This window comes from Periplaneta americana, chromosome 6 (assembly GCF_040183065.1).
Source record: "Periplaneta americana isolate PAMFEO1 chromosome 6, P.americana_PAMFEO1_priV1, whole genome shotgun sequence".
NCBI lineage: Eukaryota > Metazoa > Arthropoda > Insecta > Blattodea > Blattidae > Periplaneta > Periplaneta americana.
Window position 1 is genome coordinate 80266769 of NC_091122.1, and position 17444 is coordinate 80284212.

General features: G+C 36.7%; 1 protein-coding gene across 1 annotated transcript in view; it reads left to right on the forward strand.

The window, feature by feature from the left end:
• The window catches only part of LOC138701453 (E3 ubiquitin-protein ligase TRIM71-like), an 85219-nt gene extending 69758 nt beyond the window's left edge, over nt 1-15461 (forward strand). The window contains exon 2 of the mRNA XM_069828337.1: nt 10106-15461. Coding sequence (XP_069684438.1) covers nt 10152-12344 — 2193 coding nt within the window. The 5' untranslated portion in view covers nt 10106-10151 and the 3' untranslated portion in view covers nt 12345-15461. The remainder of the gene's footprint in view (nt 1-10105) is intronic.
• The last annotated feature ends 1983 nt before the right edge of the window (nt 15462-17444 follow it).

Here is a 17444-nt window from a genome sequence, read left to right on the forward strand (position 1 = left end):
ACTGCAAGATGTGATCGAGATAAGGGGAAGATAGACTAAATATTGAATCGTGGCTTTTTGTTTTATTTTTTGAACGCTTAATTGTTTGAATGTTCTAAAGTAGACGCCAGTACGTTTCTGTTTATGCCACGAATGATATTTTGTTGAGAGTAAAATCTGTTTTCTTTCCATTTGCAGCCACAATGTCATAATAATAAAGTCATGGCATAATACATTAATGAACCTGATGTTAATTACTAAAATAATCGTAAAAGAGAAATCAACAATTATGCATATTTTGTCTTTCTCTCTCTTAAAAACAAAAAATTACATAAAAAGCACGAGGTTGTATTCGAACGCAGAACCTCACGAATAAGAAACCAGAACGCTACCGTTGCGCTATCAAGTAACACACAGAATACTTTAATTATAACTGTAGATATCAGGCAACGTGGTCCAACAACATGTAACATCGCCTGTCTCCGAATTGTAGCGAAGATACCTGAAGGGAACTTTGCTTCAAGAGAGCGGCCACTTTTTCTTTTGACAACTGTACATTGCCCACACCGGCGCGAAAGTATCGTTGGACGTCTGCTAAACTGCAGCTTGAAAGTAAGATTCGCCACCTGCGCGGTTTTTTTCGCTGCCGTCGCGAATTTTATGATGGCGTTCTGTAAGAAATTGATTGAAATTTTAAGGAAGCATCCCGTTTTATTTCATTCTAGAGGATTACAAGTACGTAAGAAAAAAGAACAATATGATATGTAATCAAAGTGGAATTAAAAGAAACTGTAAGTTAGTCGCATCTTTGTTGTCTTTTTATCAGCCCTTCGGAATGTCATATCATATTGTTTAGTACAGAAATGTTACTAGAGAACCTACCTATGAAGCTCATAATTTCCTTCCTTTAGGAAAAGGTTTGATTGTTAAAAGCAAATATAAGCCTACATTTAGTAGCGTTTTTTAAACTAATCTCATTCATATTTTGTTCCTATGAAATACTCTAGGAACTTTATTAGCTAGTATAGTACGAAATCGCGCAGTACTTCCTAACATTAGTACTTGCGTGTGGTGTCCCTACAGTTCAGTTGATATAATCAATGTTTTGGACTTAATAGTTTTATTTTGTTATGTGATATTCGTCTAGATAATGTTAAAATAAGCGATTTGCAATTTATTTTCAAATGTTAAATGTAATATTATAGGATTAATTTGCAAAAATCTACACCTAGCAGACACTGCGCCATCAAGTCATCTTTGTTGCCTATGCACACTTATACTCTCACACAGAGTAGGCCATAATATTGATATATTGCTTTCAATATCGATAAAGAAATAATTGTTATTTTTGGAATAATATATATTCACTATTTTCAATTCTGTACGTTATTCTCTACATGCTGACTTATTTGTTCACTTTAATATGACCTAATCCATCAAGAAAGTTACATTTCTAAATACCTATTAATTTGAGAAAAATTCGTTCCGGCACCGGGAAGCGAACCCGGGACCTCTCAGCTCTGCGCGCTGATTGCTCTTTCTAATTGAGTTATGCCGAGACACGATCCACGGTGTCGGCCGAACTCTTATCATTATATCGTCAATGGCTACTACCTCCATTTTAGACATGTCATATGCAGGAGCGCATATTTAATTGACTTTATGGCCATATTCAACAACAGTTTCTGGATACTGTTAACATAGATACACACATCCATATATGAAGTCTCGCCATCATCATTGAATAATCAAGATTACCATTTTATGTTAGTAGTCAGTATGTAGATACCTATTAATTTGAGAAAAATTCGTTCCGGCACCGGGAATCGAATCCGGAACCTCTTTCCAACTGAGGTATGCCGGGACACGAGCTCTTAAAAGTTTGTCGGCGTTCGATTACTTCATTCACTGTAGAGTGCAGATCCACAAAAATAGGACGACAAAACTGCGCTGTGTGGACGCCTATTTATACCTGAACTAGCAGCTTTTGCAGCAAATGCTACAAACTAAGTTCATCAGACGTTCAAATAAAAATTTTTAGATTTATTTTCAATGAAGAATACCAGACATTTTGAAAGTTATTTGCTTTCGTAATAATGAAACATACTCCCTCTGAATGGTTTTTTTTTATGCCAAATACTTTTTCTTGAACCTATCCATCTTCAGTTTTCGAGTTTCAACGCAAAAATGCAAGTAACAATGTCAGGACGATCAGTGGGTTTTTCATGGGGGAGTAAAGCAATAACCATTTCAGATCATTGTGGATTCTAGGTGTAAGTTTGCCAGGTTTGCTATGCTTTCGAACAATAGATATAGCATCTTGGCAAAGCTGCTGCATGTAGAGCTTGAAATGTAGGAGGTAAAATAATTTTATCCTGCTAAGATATCTTGCTGAAATGATCGGGAGACTACATAATTTTGTAGGCTTCTTATTTTATCAGTATCTCTTGGTCTTTCCTTAGGAACTGTAATTTTTGCACTCTCTCGAGCCAATACTGAAGAGAATGACGCATATAAATATCTGCACCACACCGCCATTAAGTATTTGAAAAAGACCCAACCCCACTTGATTAATAACTATAAAAATATTTGATTTTTAATAACAGTATTATTATCTTAAGTACGTTTTCTAGTTTTATATACAATTTTTATTTTAGTAGGTTATTTTACGACGCTTTATCAACATCTTAAGTTATTTAGCATCTGAATGAGATGAAGGCGATAATGCCGGTGAAATGAGTCCGGGGTCCAGCATCTATAGTTACCCAGCATTTGCTCATATTGGATTGAGGGAAAAACCCCGCAAAAAACCTCAACCAGGTAACTTGTCCCGATTGAGAATCGAACCTGGGGCACCTGGTTTTGCGGCCAGATGCGCTAACCGTTACTCCACAGGTGTAGACATATATATATATATATATATATATATATATATATATATATATATATATATATATATATAGCCGCTACTCAGTAAATTATAGAAATGAAGATCTAATTTAAGATATTCTCTACATCTACTTACATAACCCCAAAACGTTTCACTTTCATATCATCAATATAGCATTAATATGTATAATTAATGAAAAACAGTCACATCATGGCATTAACTATAATAATATTTCATTCCTAATGGTAATAGTCATCAAACCACCTCAAGTTTTGTAGATTTTAATATCCAATACACAGCTGTAGTCAGAAAATTACACACCGCAGAATCAGATCTGTAAATTATTTTTAGCAAGTCTTTAAATTTTTAAATTGAATTTGAGCTCTAAATATGTCACCAATTCTGTAGGTCATGGCCTTCGTGTAATAGTCTATTGTTTATTGTAGTATGTGTTTTGTTTTATTCTGAAATGCAATTAATTAGTTCTCAAAACTGACGAAAGATGGATTCTGGAAAATAGGAAAATGATGTAGGAAAATTGACATTTCACTGAAAACTACTATTTTTCTGAAAAACTTTGGGTTCCAAGTTTCAAAATGAGGGGTCATTTATTAAAATCCGTTCAGCCGTTTTCCCGTAATTTCCATTACCAGTTCAAATTATAGTAGATGCTTGATTTTGTAGTAGTGCGGGATCCTGCAAAACTGCACTGTGTGAACGCCAAGACTTGAATGCTGGTGTTGTAGTCGTACATCCGGCCGTGCGGCATCCTGCATAACTGCAGCAAGCTGTAGTAGCTTCCCGCAAGCTTCGTTAAGCGGCATTGTGTGCACATTTCCATTTAAATCAATGTGTTACCGTCCTGCAAAAACGGTCTCGCAAAAATGGTCCCACAAAAACGGAATGTGTAGACAGGCTGCGTAGGCTGGGTCTACACATTGCGATTTTGCAGGACCGTTTTTGTGGGTCCGTTTTTGCAGGACGATAACAATCACTGGTTTAAATGGAACGTGCACACAATGCCGCTGAAACAGAGTTTGCGGGAAGGGTTCACCCAACTCAGATCGTTGTGCAAGGGATTCGCGAGTCGAAAAAGTTTAGGAACCTCTGGCCTATCGTAATAGTCGGAAGAAAATATATGTTAATGAAATCATTAGGAAGGAAGATTACAATTCGCGGAGAAAATTATATTCATGGAAAACATCCCTAATCAGTTCTGGAACAAAGCGAAATTTACAGACGAGAGCAGATTCAGTATTTTTTCTTCAGGTGGAAGATGTGATCAAACAATGGACTCTACTCATGAGTAAAACCATATCGGTGCCACTTATGAGGTTTCAACCTGTCTTCGGCAAGTGGACTAAACAAATACATAATTATATTGAAATTTATTCAGTTTATTTTGTACATCTTCTTTATGATATATGTTATACTACAGCCCAAATAACTTAAAAAGCTGACTATTGTGTCAATTGTTATCTTCGATCGTATGGGATACTTTCCTAAAAATGCCTTAACTTTTGTCTTTTTAACTGAGCTTCCTAAACTACATTCTGCAGTAACCTCGCATAAATATTGAACTGCTATTTGTAACTCATCTTAAATTGGCAAATATCACTTGTTCAACTGCAAACATTATAGAATTTAAAATCTGTGAACCTAATTAAAATGTGTTTCGAGATTGTTTCGCTGATAATAGAATGATCAGAATTCTTATCGATATTCTGAAACATAGTGGCGTAAAGATGATGTTCAAGAGTTCGTCGAAGGAATTCGACATTCGATAAAATTTAAAAAAAATCTGACTTTCATACAATTTTATTTACGTAATTGTAAAATTTAACAAACCCTTCATTGACACAAAATGAGTGAACCCAGAATCTTTTCTGTTGGTGCCTTAAGCAAATTAGCAGCTTCACACACAGGTCTTGCAGTTTTGACAACATTATAATGACTAGCTGTTAGACTACAATAACGAACCTTCGCTGGGTTGGATCTCAAATTTATGATCTAGCGAGGAATTTACGTTTTTGCGGGAAATGTGTGGACCGATGAAGGGCATCTCATCAGGCAGGAGTGTAATAAAACGGATCCTACAAAATCTCAATGTGTAGACTCAGCTTTACGCGTCCACGTTCTATGCTCGTCCTGCAAGTTGAGCGCGCTGGATCCTTTGATGTTACAGAAAAACAGACAAGCGACGAAACGCTGCGTGCCCCCGTCCGTCGAGAAACCCTGCGCGGTTGCATTACGAGGTCCGGTTGCAAGTCTGGACGTGGGCGTTAAGGTTTTTCAAACTTTTATTTAACCATGCAACTATTAATTGGTTTTATCATTAGCCATGGGAAAAATAGATACATACTGGAACTTTCATTCATATTATTTAATGCCCCATATAATTAAAGTACATGCCTACATTTCTGCAGTAACATAATACAGTGGTGAACTCCTGGGCATAAAATATATACGGATCGTTTGTCGATTAACTCGATAACATTTTATTAATATGTATCGGGTATTAAGATATGCATTTCCTTCTTACGGCTTGCAACCCTTGTTATGCGTAACGTTCAAACAGCTTTCCATCTGCCACGCATTGAAAATAGCACACGTTTTATATGAACTTTTTTTTTACTCTGAATAGTCCATATTACCACCCATTAAAATATTTACTTCTCCTGAATCACCCGTGTGTGTGTGTGTGTGTGTGTGTGTGTGTGTGTGCGTGTGCGTGTGCGTGTGCGTGTGCGTGTGCGTGTGCGTGTGCGTGTGCGTGTGCGTGTGCGTGTGCGTGTGCGTGTGCGCGTGCGCGTGCGCGCGTGCGTGCGTCATATAAAAATAACATTTCTGACGTCTGTCACGATTTCTTAAGTTTTCTTCACCATCCTCTTAGACTGCGTTTATACAGACGACAACTGGTGACGCAAACGCAACAAAACTGGAGTTGCCTATACAGAGTTGCTGTTTTCCGGTGACTGATGTACGTGGTTATTTATACAAAGCAACGCCAGTTTAGGCCTATGTGTAATTCTCAAAAGAACATTCTACTCTACAGTCTTCGTAGTCTTCCGGTATGCCATCCTCGGTGGAGGATTACGGCCTTACTGTCTGTTATGTTTCACATTTCAAAGAATTGAAATTAACAACAAATAAAAATATTTGTAGTCATCTGTTGTTTTAAATTCTGCTGGTATACCTTGTACCAAGTCTTCTCAGTTGTATTCTTATTTGACTACGTTCCCTTTGCATGTATGATCTTACAAACAAGGGTATTTTTTTATTAAACTGCGTGAATTTGAGGTTTCCTTCTTGCTCTGATGACATCGGTTGAGAAAATATTATGTTCGATAACAATAAAAATGCTTGAGCAACAGGATTAGTTTAAAACGTATCGTGACTGGAAGTTGCTATGTTGCTCGCCAGTTGCATTGCCATAACCTTTTGAGTTGCTCATGTATAGAGCTTGGAAGTTCAGAGATTTGTTTTGGCAAAAAAGGCAGGAAAAAAGGCATTTCAAATGTAAGAAATGCGTAATGAAATGAAAAATAGGCCAAATAAAATGAACATTTTAAACATTCTATACTTTGAAGTTTAGTTTCATTGATCATCATAATAGTATTAGCACTAAAAAATCAACTCTATTTGTTCATTGTTCTCTTGGTTGCACATAACACAGGTATTTTTGTTCTTTACATTGATGCTTAGTCTACTGTCTGAGAGTATGATTTTGGTAATAGAAAATGACCTCTGCACTTCCATTGATGTAATTCGCGCATATATAAAACACGCTACTGTTGCTGCATTCATATTAACAGAATGTCCATCTTTAAGTATGTCACAGATTTATCTCTTTGTAAATTCTCATTGACACCCACTTCAGGATTACACTTCTCTACAATAGCTAACCTCTTTTCTTCTGACACTTCCATACTTCCATCAACTGCACCACTAATTCTTCAGAGAGCTTGAGGGAACCCACTAGAGTTTCTTGTCCTTTTTCCAGGTTTGTAATTGTCTTCGGTAACATGCCATAATTTACTAATATGAATGAATGATCATTTCTTAGTTATGAACACACATGGGAGTTTCTTCTCCTCACCAACTGAAGCAGCCTCATTTTCTTGGAGAGTTTGTCACCTCACGGAATTTTTTTTTCTAGATTGTTAGCATAGTATACAGAAGCTGTTATCCATTTCCCCCGTCTACTCAATATGTGGAGGTAGAAAAACTCCAGGCACTATTTCTTGATAGGTCTGTATTCGAGACGAAGATTTAAAGAAGATCTTATTTGTGTTTGAAATCAACTTGTCTACTTCTGGATACAATCCGAGAGTTTCAGTTCTAGTGTGGCATTCCAACAAATCTCCATAATTATCTTATCTCATCGCGGATGTAGAGTAGACCAAGCTCCTATGGTGCACTCTTGGCAACGACTCTGTCGGTAAATTTGGTCTACATAACTGGTTTCATATGGATGAGTGACGTAAGTACCCGCCATTAGTAAAAAAAGGAAAACAAATCTTCTGTATACAACACCCTTACCTCTTCATCAATTCTATGTACCTATCCCATGAGCAAAAGCATAATTGGGAAAACTATACTTTTAATGCTTTAACAGCCTTCTTCATATAGGGAGCAGCATCACTGATGAAAAGCAGGATATCGTTGTGATGTATAGCTTCTGGCTAAAGTATATAATTGTGCTATTGATGAGCTATTCGAATTCTCTAATTGTTCCGATATTAGAAGGTATGTAGAAAACCTACTTTTTTGTATGTTCCAAAGATCCAGTAATGACATTCCCTAGGTAGTGTCCTGTAGGGTCGGTGGTTCCATCAATTGAAATCGAAATTCTTTTCCCACCAACTTCGACGCGAATTCAGTTCAGAGCATCTTCATAGCATAGGTTTAAGTATTTTTTTCTTCGTGCTGACTCTGATGGCACCTGTTCTTCAGTGTACTTTTTTCAGGACTATCCTGAAAGAATTGTTTCCCAGTTTCCAGAATGAAATATCTGCTTCCATGAAGGGTGATTTCATGTGAAATCGGACGAAAAATTAGAAAACTTTTTTTCAAAATTTTTAATTTTCGTTATATATATGTGCAATTAGGATAAAGAAAGGTGAACATTTTTGCAAAATATGACATCCCTGGGTCTACAAAACTTCCAAATTTACAGCAGGGCTATGTGAAGAAAACTAGACTCGGAGACTGTTGAAAATACATTCTACTGATAAAGATTTATACAACGATGACGTTTCCTTTAATTTATATTTATTTGCTCATTTATTAGTTTAATTTGTTTTTACTGGTACTGGCAGAGTTAAGGTCATGCCATATGGCTTTCTCTTTCACTTATTCAGTATAAAAATACAGAGCAAATATATATGTTAATATAATGATAATGATAATGATGATGATAATAATAATAATAATAATAATAATAAGTTGGTTATTTAACGACGCTTTATTAACTACTGTTATTTGTCGTCCATGGGATTGGTGATAGTGAGATGGCATTTGCGAGATGAGGTAGAGGATTCGTCATAAATTACCTGACATTCGCCTTACGATTTGGGGCAAACCTCGAAAAAACCTAACCAGTCTAAGCGGGAATCGAATCCACGCCCGAAAATAATAATGATGATAATAATGATTACAATGATAATGATCAGACATAGCATCTTGGGGGGACCGATGAGTTAAGTTGACTGCAACCCTAGATCATATATACCTAGACTGCTCGGCCTTATAGGCTTTGACGGTAACAACTTTTGTCAGGTTTACTATGCTGCCATCTATTGTTACATAAGGAGTCACGTCTTTGCTCCTATTTGAATTGCATTAGCCACTGTACTGCCACATCATGTTTGTTTACGGCGGACGGGTGGCGATCTTGGCGGTTGTTCTCTTCAAAGTCATTTTATACTCGTCAGTTCTTGGAAGGAATTCTGTGATCGCAGTGCAACAGTAGGCCTACACACAACACATTGTTACAGCTGAGAAGCTCTTCATTATATAACCCGTTAAACAATTCATTCTGAATGAGGGACTAAAATATTTCGCATGAAAATTGTTTCCTGCACATTATTATTGTTAATTGTTATTGTTGTTATTGTTATTACTATCACTGGGACTGAATTATGAATAAGACTATGGCAACCAAATTACAGATAATAGGTCCTGTTCAGTCAGAAATAGGGACAGGATGTGTAAGTTTTTAAGAAGTCCATTTTAGGTTATTGGAATAGGTGAAATAAGTTTCTTTAAGGTTTTTGTCCAAACTGTGAAAGAGGTCGCAAAAACTGTCTGATTGTTAAAAAATATACGCCTACAGTGGATTTTAAATAATAAATATTTAAATAAGATAAAATGTACCACAAAATTAATCTTCTAAAGTTTTATTATCATAAATAGCAAGTGGGACAATAGTATGCAAAGCTTCTTTGTAAAATGCACTGTATCTAATGTTGAACAAACCAGCTCACTGCTATGTATTTTATACTTTTAACACCTTCAATGAGTGGAAAATCCTCTACTATTTTTTCTCTTCTAGAATAGAAGTTGGTAACCATCTGCGTAGCTCAGTGGACTGAGGTGTTCGCTTGCCGATCCGGAGTTGCACTCAGTGTTCGATTCCGGCTTGGGCTGAATACTTAGTTCGGGGTTTTCTGAAGTTTCCCCAACTGTAGCCAAATATCAGGTAATCTATGGCAAATCCTTGGCCTCATCTCACCAAATACCATCTTGCTATCACCAATCCCAACGTCGCTGAAACCTCGTAGTTGATACATTTGATACAGCATCGTTAAATAACAAAGTAAAAAAGAATAAACAAATAAATGTAGGTTCAACTTTCGAAACATCATGACTTTTATTACTATGATGTACTGAAGTATATATATTTCCGTGCAGGAATTCTGCGTCAGCTTGTAGAATTGAAAACCCGGATTCGAATCCCGGTGCCAGAGAGAATTTTTCTCCCTTCTACCCATTCTTCATCATGACTAATGTTTCAGCCACACTTATTTCCTAGTACTGTATTATTTTATTCACAGGCAAAATATCTTTGTGTGTTGTGGCTGCTTCAGGCTTAACGTGGTATTAATCCAGTGTGTTAGACTGGGTACACCGACGAAAGCAGCTATTAAATTAATTCAAAGAACAAATATTACCATAATTTAACAATATGTATTTTGCCATAATCTGACAACAATCTGCATTTCTGGGTTTCAGAACTGCTGTATTTCCTTGTGACTCCAACTGATAATCAACGCAGAAGATGGCATCATGTAATGGAACCCAAACTTCTACTGCTTTATCACTCTCAATTATCAGCAGTCCAGAAATGAGGTCATTGATTCCATCAATCAGCAGTACATCAGCAGATTTGGTAGAGTATTCAAATATCTTACCCACAGCTGAAGATATTGCTTGCGGATCTAACAGATTCTCATGTGAGATCTGTACATTTGGTCTTCCTGCTTCATCTCGTTGTCACGATTGTTGCCAGTTGCTGTGCAACATTTGTGTGGCTGCTCATCGCACAACATCTTACACCAAAGAACATTTCCTCATAAAGCTAAACGATACCTTATCACCAACGCTCTGTCTCAGGCCTTACTCTTCTCCAAACTCGAGTCCTGGAAGTGTACCTAATGGACACAGCCCTCCAATGTTGCCTATGGTGTGTGATAGGCATGCAAGCGAGGCTGCTCTGTACTGCAAGAGTTGTGGTATATATGCTTGCACAGAATGCACAGTAAGAGATCATCCAGGTCATGCAGTCATGTTTCTACCTGAATCTCTTGATAGCTACAGGGAAGAAGGAGAGAAAATCTTGCTGGAGATAAACAGAGGTATTGATGCCATGAACACAGCAAAGAATGATATTGGTAATATGATTTCTTCAGAATCAGAACGTACAAAGGAGGTTATGGGTGCAATTAAGGCGACATTTCACAGATTGAAGATGATGGTAGAGAAACGAGAGCAAGAATTGCTGGCACAAGTTCAGCACGTTCACAAGATCAAGAACAAGGGACTGAGAGAACAACATGAGGAAGTATGTCTGGCACAGCATAGACTGATGCTCCTCTCCCAAACTTTGTCCAGGATCTACTCTCTTCAGCAGCCACATGAGCTTAAAAGCGTGTGTGAGAAGGTAGGCTTGGAACTGGAACAAGTGCGAGGTGCTCAAGTACCACTGTCTCCATGTGAGAATAGCTATTATAACTTCAGCAGTCCAGAACAAGCTTTATACCAAATGATCTCTAAGGCTGGAATGATTCGTACCTCGGGATATGCTGGTAAGACAATTGCAATGGGCAGAGGTAGATCCAGGGGTCGCGTTTTTCGGTTTAACAGTGTGACTGTGCAAATTCACGATCATCTTGGAGAGATGTGCCTGCCATCTCGTGAAAATCAGCTGTCTGCTCAAATAGCCCTCTCAAATGGTGCAGCAGAAGGCACAGCAGTGGTGGAGGATTCCATGGGAGTGTACATTGTGCGTTACCAACCTCGCATGGAGGGTCCCCACATTCTCAATATAAAACTAAGAGGTCGACATATTATGGGCAGTCCATATGTGATACATGTAAGCAGGGCTAGAGATTATTCCAGAATCGGACCTCCAGTGCTAGTTTTTGGGGAGGAAGGCGGAGCAGATGGCCAACTTTGCCGTCCATGGGGTGTTTGCTGTGATGCTGAAGGAAGAATCATTGTTGCAGATCGCAGTAATAACAGGATTCAGATATTCAGCCCAGAAGGAATATTTTTACATAGATTTGGTTCGCAAGGCTCAGAACCAGGCCAATTTGACCGCCCAGCTGGAATTGCTGCAGACTCTACGAGACGTATTGTAGTGGCAGATAAAGACAACCATAGAATTCAGGTTTTCAATTTCAGTGGCGAATTTCTTTTCCTGTTTGGTGAAAAGGGAAACAAAACTGGACAATTTAATTATCCGTGGGATGTTGATGTGGGGCCGGAAGGACGTATAATCGTTTCTGATACTCGCAATCACCGCGTCCAGCTCTTCGATGCAATGGGCAACTATCTAAACAAGTTTGGATTTGAAAGTCAGTCTCCAATGTGGAAACATTTTGATTCGCCACGAGGTGTATGCTTTGACCATGATGGGCAAATAATTGTAACAGATTTCAATAATCATCGCATTGTAATTTTGAGCTCAACATTAACTGATCCACGTTTCATTGGATCTGAGGGTACTGGATTGAAAGAATTCACTCGTCCTCAGGGAGTATGTGCAGATGAAGATGGGAATATAATTGTCGCAGACTCAAGAAACCACCGAATTCAGATCTTGGAGTGCAATGGAACATTAGTGCGCCAATTTGGTTCTCATGGTGTTCGCCCAGGTGAGCTAGATCGTCCCAGTGGAATCTGCGTCAGCCCCATAGATGGAAGGATAATTGTAGTAGATTTTGGAAATAGCCGCATTCAGGTATTTTAATATAGATATTAAGCACCAATAATGGTAAGACATATCTCAGGAATATGAGATGTATATCTCAAATACATTGTTTTTATTTTAGTTTTATAAAATATTTTAAAGAATCTTGTAATTTTTAACTGTTTCATACTTTTTTTTCGTGGAATGAAATCCCAACAGTTTTTAATAACATGTTTAATATTGTATATGTTTACTTTAACAAGTGCCAACTAAAATCATGTGTGCAAAATTAATTTTAATGCATACACATTGATATAAAAAAGGAATAATTATGACTTCACTAAGCCAAAGGCCTAATTAGTGACGAATTTATTTTGAAACTCAGGGAAATGTTAGCACATTGCACAAAAGTATTTACTACTTGTGCAACTGAAGGTAGTACTTCGCTCTTGTTAAATGTTTTTTTATGTGATGTACATTCGTATTATATGAACGTAACAATAGTTATTCTTAACACTGAGAGTAAGGATTTAGTTTATGATGTTACATATTTAATCATTGGTTTCAAAACTCTTACAGCCAGATCATTGAACATAGCGTAGTAAAAACTGAGAAAAGAAAGTTGATGCTAAAAGCCACGCATTTATACTGCAAGATTATCATCAGGCTTCATTTAAAGTACATTAAATGCAGTATAGCCTATGTCAAATATACATTTCACATGTAAGCCACTTTTCCTTCAACATTTATTATCTAATATAATTTCAAAACTGACAGAGGAAAATGTTATGTCCATTTTAACATACTTTGTAAGTATCTACGGACACGTATAAAAATTGCATATTTTCATAAAGATATGTTCCTGGTATATTTTGAAACTTCATTATTAATGAGGTTATATTTATAGTGGCAGTTTCGTGCAGACATGAATATACATATTCAAAATGAGGTAAATATTAGTTCAGAAGTTGGAACTGAATGTTCGAAAGTATTGGAAAGACAGATTTTGATATCTTTGTTATAATAAACGGATAAGAAAGCAATGTCAATAGTGATATAATAAAAATTTGAATAAGAACATGAAATTTATAGTCAAGAATTATGATCAGTATTACATAGTGCCTGTGTAGGCCTATGACTGAAAGTTGCTTACAAGCAGCGCACATTTCAGAAATAGACATTGCCAGATGCTTATTATTTTGAAATACGCAAGTCACTTGGAGAGTTTGATTTCTCACAAATTAAAATGACGTTTTAGAAACTGACATTACTAGTTCATCTTTTAACACCATTTTGTAGAACTGTCAATCAAAAAAATCAAAAGGCGACAGTACTGTTCCTGTTGAAATCGTAACAGAAGAATTTATTTTGAAGTTCTCCAATTAAAAATAATACATTTATAATTTTTTTTTAGTATTGGGGGTGATCTGCATGCTGAAACAGTGCTAAATAAATTGTCATCCGAACGGTATTTACTCTTGTCATAAATTGGTACTGTTTTGTTACTAGATCTATTAAGGGTATCCTAAAAATATGGCAGGAGCAAATTTATAGTCGTCAATAAATCACATTATTAGTGTGATACTTTACGTTAATGTCTATGTTCAAATTAGTACTAGCAAAATGTGAAATATGACAGTAAGTAATAAATCTTCAATATTCCTTATAGTTTATTGTAAATTCAATCACATTCGAATAATGGTGCTTTTAGTATGAGTTAAGAGTTGATTTTCAAAATCAAAGTGTATTGCTGAATGTTTCTCTTCAGAGAATACAAAAGGAAAGAAAAGAAAGAAAAAATAAATGATAAACCGATGTTAGCTAGAAGTTTGTACAACTGAGTACAAATACTGAACAGTGTGCCGAACACTGACCAATGCACGAAATGTCTCAAGATTGCTTTGAAATTCAGTAGCATAAGCGTGAAGATTTTATCTTCGGTTGACTCAATATTGTTAACAGAAACTGTTCTGACTATGCAGTTGCATAATGAATTTGTTTTGTAATCAAATACTCCCTATTTGAAAGATATAGTAGTGGTGTTGCTTTAAGATACCTACATAATCTATTGAATATTTATAATTGAAAATTAATTTTCTTAAATCTTTTAACATATTGTGACATTTCCAGTAATATATTTACATACTAATTAGCATTACTCCCAATTTATGCTACATAGCTAATGAAGCCAAAATATTCTGCAACTTTGAGAACTATTGTAATTATGATCAATTAAAAACATTGTCTTGAAAGTTTCGTAATGGGAGCATGTATCGTTAAAAATTGGGCGTAACAATTCAGATTTTCTCCAAATTACATTTTAAGTAAGAATTTTTAGTCCTCGCAGAAAAGCTAATTTTGTACAACCCACATGAATGATCGTAGTTTTCATTGTTCAGTCACAAAAATAAGTCTCAATCAATGTTAAAGTGTGTGTTATTTTAAACATTATTTTCCATAACTTCCTAGGGCTCGATTCATAATCGTTGGTGAAACCAAATAAACTGTGCCTTATAACATGAACGCAATATACAGTTTGAAGTATATTCATTGCAAGTTTTCCATACCTTGAATATTGCATGATTGTATTTAACATGTGCGAATGATGTTGTATTATACCAAAATATTGAAATTTCTCTAGAAATTACCAACGAAAATCCCGTCAACTGGCTTTCTATTGATTCACTTCAAACTTTGCCTGTTCGAAACTGTTCAATAAGTTAGCTAATATCAGGGGAGTATATGCGTTGGTGTAGTGTATTAACTTAAATTGCACTGTAGCAGTGGTCGGTAAATATGACGTCATGAAATACAGCCTGCAAAACACAGCAACGGGGAAGATTGCGCAGAAGTCGCAGGACACCTTCACTATTGCAGGTTTTGTGTGCGCAGAGACGGACAGTGAACATACCCAAACTCGGGAAAAGTTCAATTAAGCTTTTGTCAATATATATTTGTTCATTTCTTTTTCATTTTTGTATGACTTTATTTTTTTTTTTTCCTGTTATTTTATACACAATTTAAATATTAAGATGGATGTGTAATAAACTTATTTAAAGTTAGGAGTCAAACTGCATATCGCGAATTTTAACTGAGCAACGAGATGTTAGTCTGTCATACGCGAAACTCTTTTTGATTTTACAACTGATTCTGTCGTGGATTTATTTCGTGCGTATAGAGGATTTCACGTTAAAGAAAAAGCACTGATCTTATGGGCCTTGCTTTAGTACACTGTTGCCGCAAGATACCTGTGTTAGAAGAAAAGAGAAGTATAGTATCTCTCTCTCTCTCTTCCTAGAACATACAGTGTTGTCGTAAGTTTATCGCACAAGATAAGTATAATCCTGCTCTGAAATGGTGGCATTCACTTAGATACCCATTTTCGTCTTCCTTAGGGACGATCTTACTTTTTGGGGTATAATGGGGGTGAATGGGTTATAGTGCGTTTCACGAATAGAGAGGGTTGTCTCGCCGGGTTTTTAAATCAGTAACAGGTCAGTTTTCCAGGAAGGCAAGAAGACTACCGAACGTTTCGAAAGAAACGTCATAATCCTGGTAGAACACTCGTGTATGTATCATGTATTGCGTTATCCATAACAATCATAGAATATATTAAATATTAAATAAAAGCTGCTCCTGAAACCATTTTTTAAACGGTCGCTGTCTATTTCTTCGTAATGGTACTACAAAGATTTAAGTAAGTGATATATTGCGGTCAGGTAGTAACACAGCTCGAGAGGCATCTTCACAGCACAACCAACTTCATACTATAATACGCTTCAAGAATATAAGGGGTTGACCTCAACAGCCTTAAGTCCACACCTGTGGAGTAACGGTTCGCGAGTCTGGCCGCGAAACTAGGTGGCCAGGGTTCGATTCCCGGCCGGAACAAGTTACCTGGTTGGGTTTTTTCCGGGATTTTCTCTCAACTATTGGTGCTGGACCCCGGACTCATTTCACCGGAATTATCACCATCTCATTCAGACGCTAAATAACCTAAGATGTTGATAAAACGTCGTAAAATAACCTACTTAAAATAAAAACAGCCTTAAGAGGCTACTTGACCATATTCCTGGAAAAATTGCACGTTACTGTTTCTGATGCAGGTATAGGGAGGGTTGAAATAAAGTCCCTGATGTTTCTGTAATTCCTATTGCTACAGTTATAACCAGTTTGCTATTTCAAGCAGTTTGATGTGAATCGTGGTCTTGTGAACAATGGCAATCTTAATTGTAAGTTTTATGTTATACTTATTGTAGTGTCTTATTTAATTGGTAGAAGAGGGAACCATATTCGTTCCGAAAATGTGCGAATAACGGGATAACAGCTAAATAGGTGGAATAGCCTTCCGCTATTTAACAGACAAGTAGGGATGTTACAGTTGAGGCCAAGATTTCACACTAGGTTCGTTCCAACAACAGTCAGGAACAGTCCGTAACCACCGTGACCATGCGCAGTACAGAAAAAGCGTTCCAACACAATCCGAACCAGTCCTGAACCGGAAACATGTACTGCAGTCGGGCGTTCCAACAAGCTTTTGACACGGGTTTGGAACGGTCAGAAATAGTCCGCGGATTGAGGCATGTACGGAAGAGTACGCGAGACGCGCATGCGCATAAGCTCACCAACGTCTCCTGGATCCTGAAGAAAGACATGATCGACTGTTCACATCAATGAGGTTAAGATGAAAAGTGACGGTGCAGACGGATAATAATACTAGAGATTTCATTTAAATTTTCGCCAAAAAGAAAGGGAATGGAAATTAATTGGGTATTGAAATAGTTAATTACAATTTCAACATGCAGTTTTGATTAAAAGTATAATAAATAACGTACATAAATTAATAATTAAAAAGGAACTATTTTTAGATGAGAATTCCCCAGTACACAACATTGAATTAGCGGAATTCTTGCCTTCCATACTTTTTGTCATCTTTTAATAGAAAATGATCGAAATTCTATTTTCTGCAATTAGAATTAGCTGCGAAACGATAATAATAAGCATCCCGTTCTCAGCAAAGATGATCACAGTTATAGTATCTCTGGATTTAGTACATAACGATCCGCGAAAGCGTTCCAACAGCATCCAGTCCAGTTTCAATCCCATAGCAGATGCTCAACTGGCGCATGCGCATAAGATCGTATAGGAACCGTACATGAA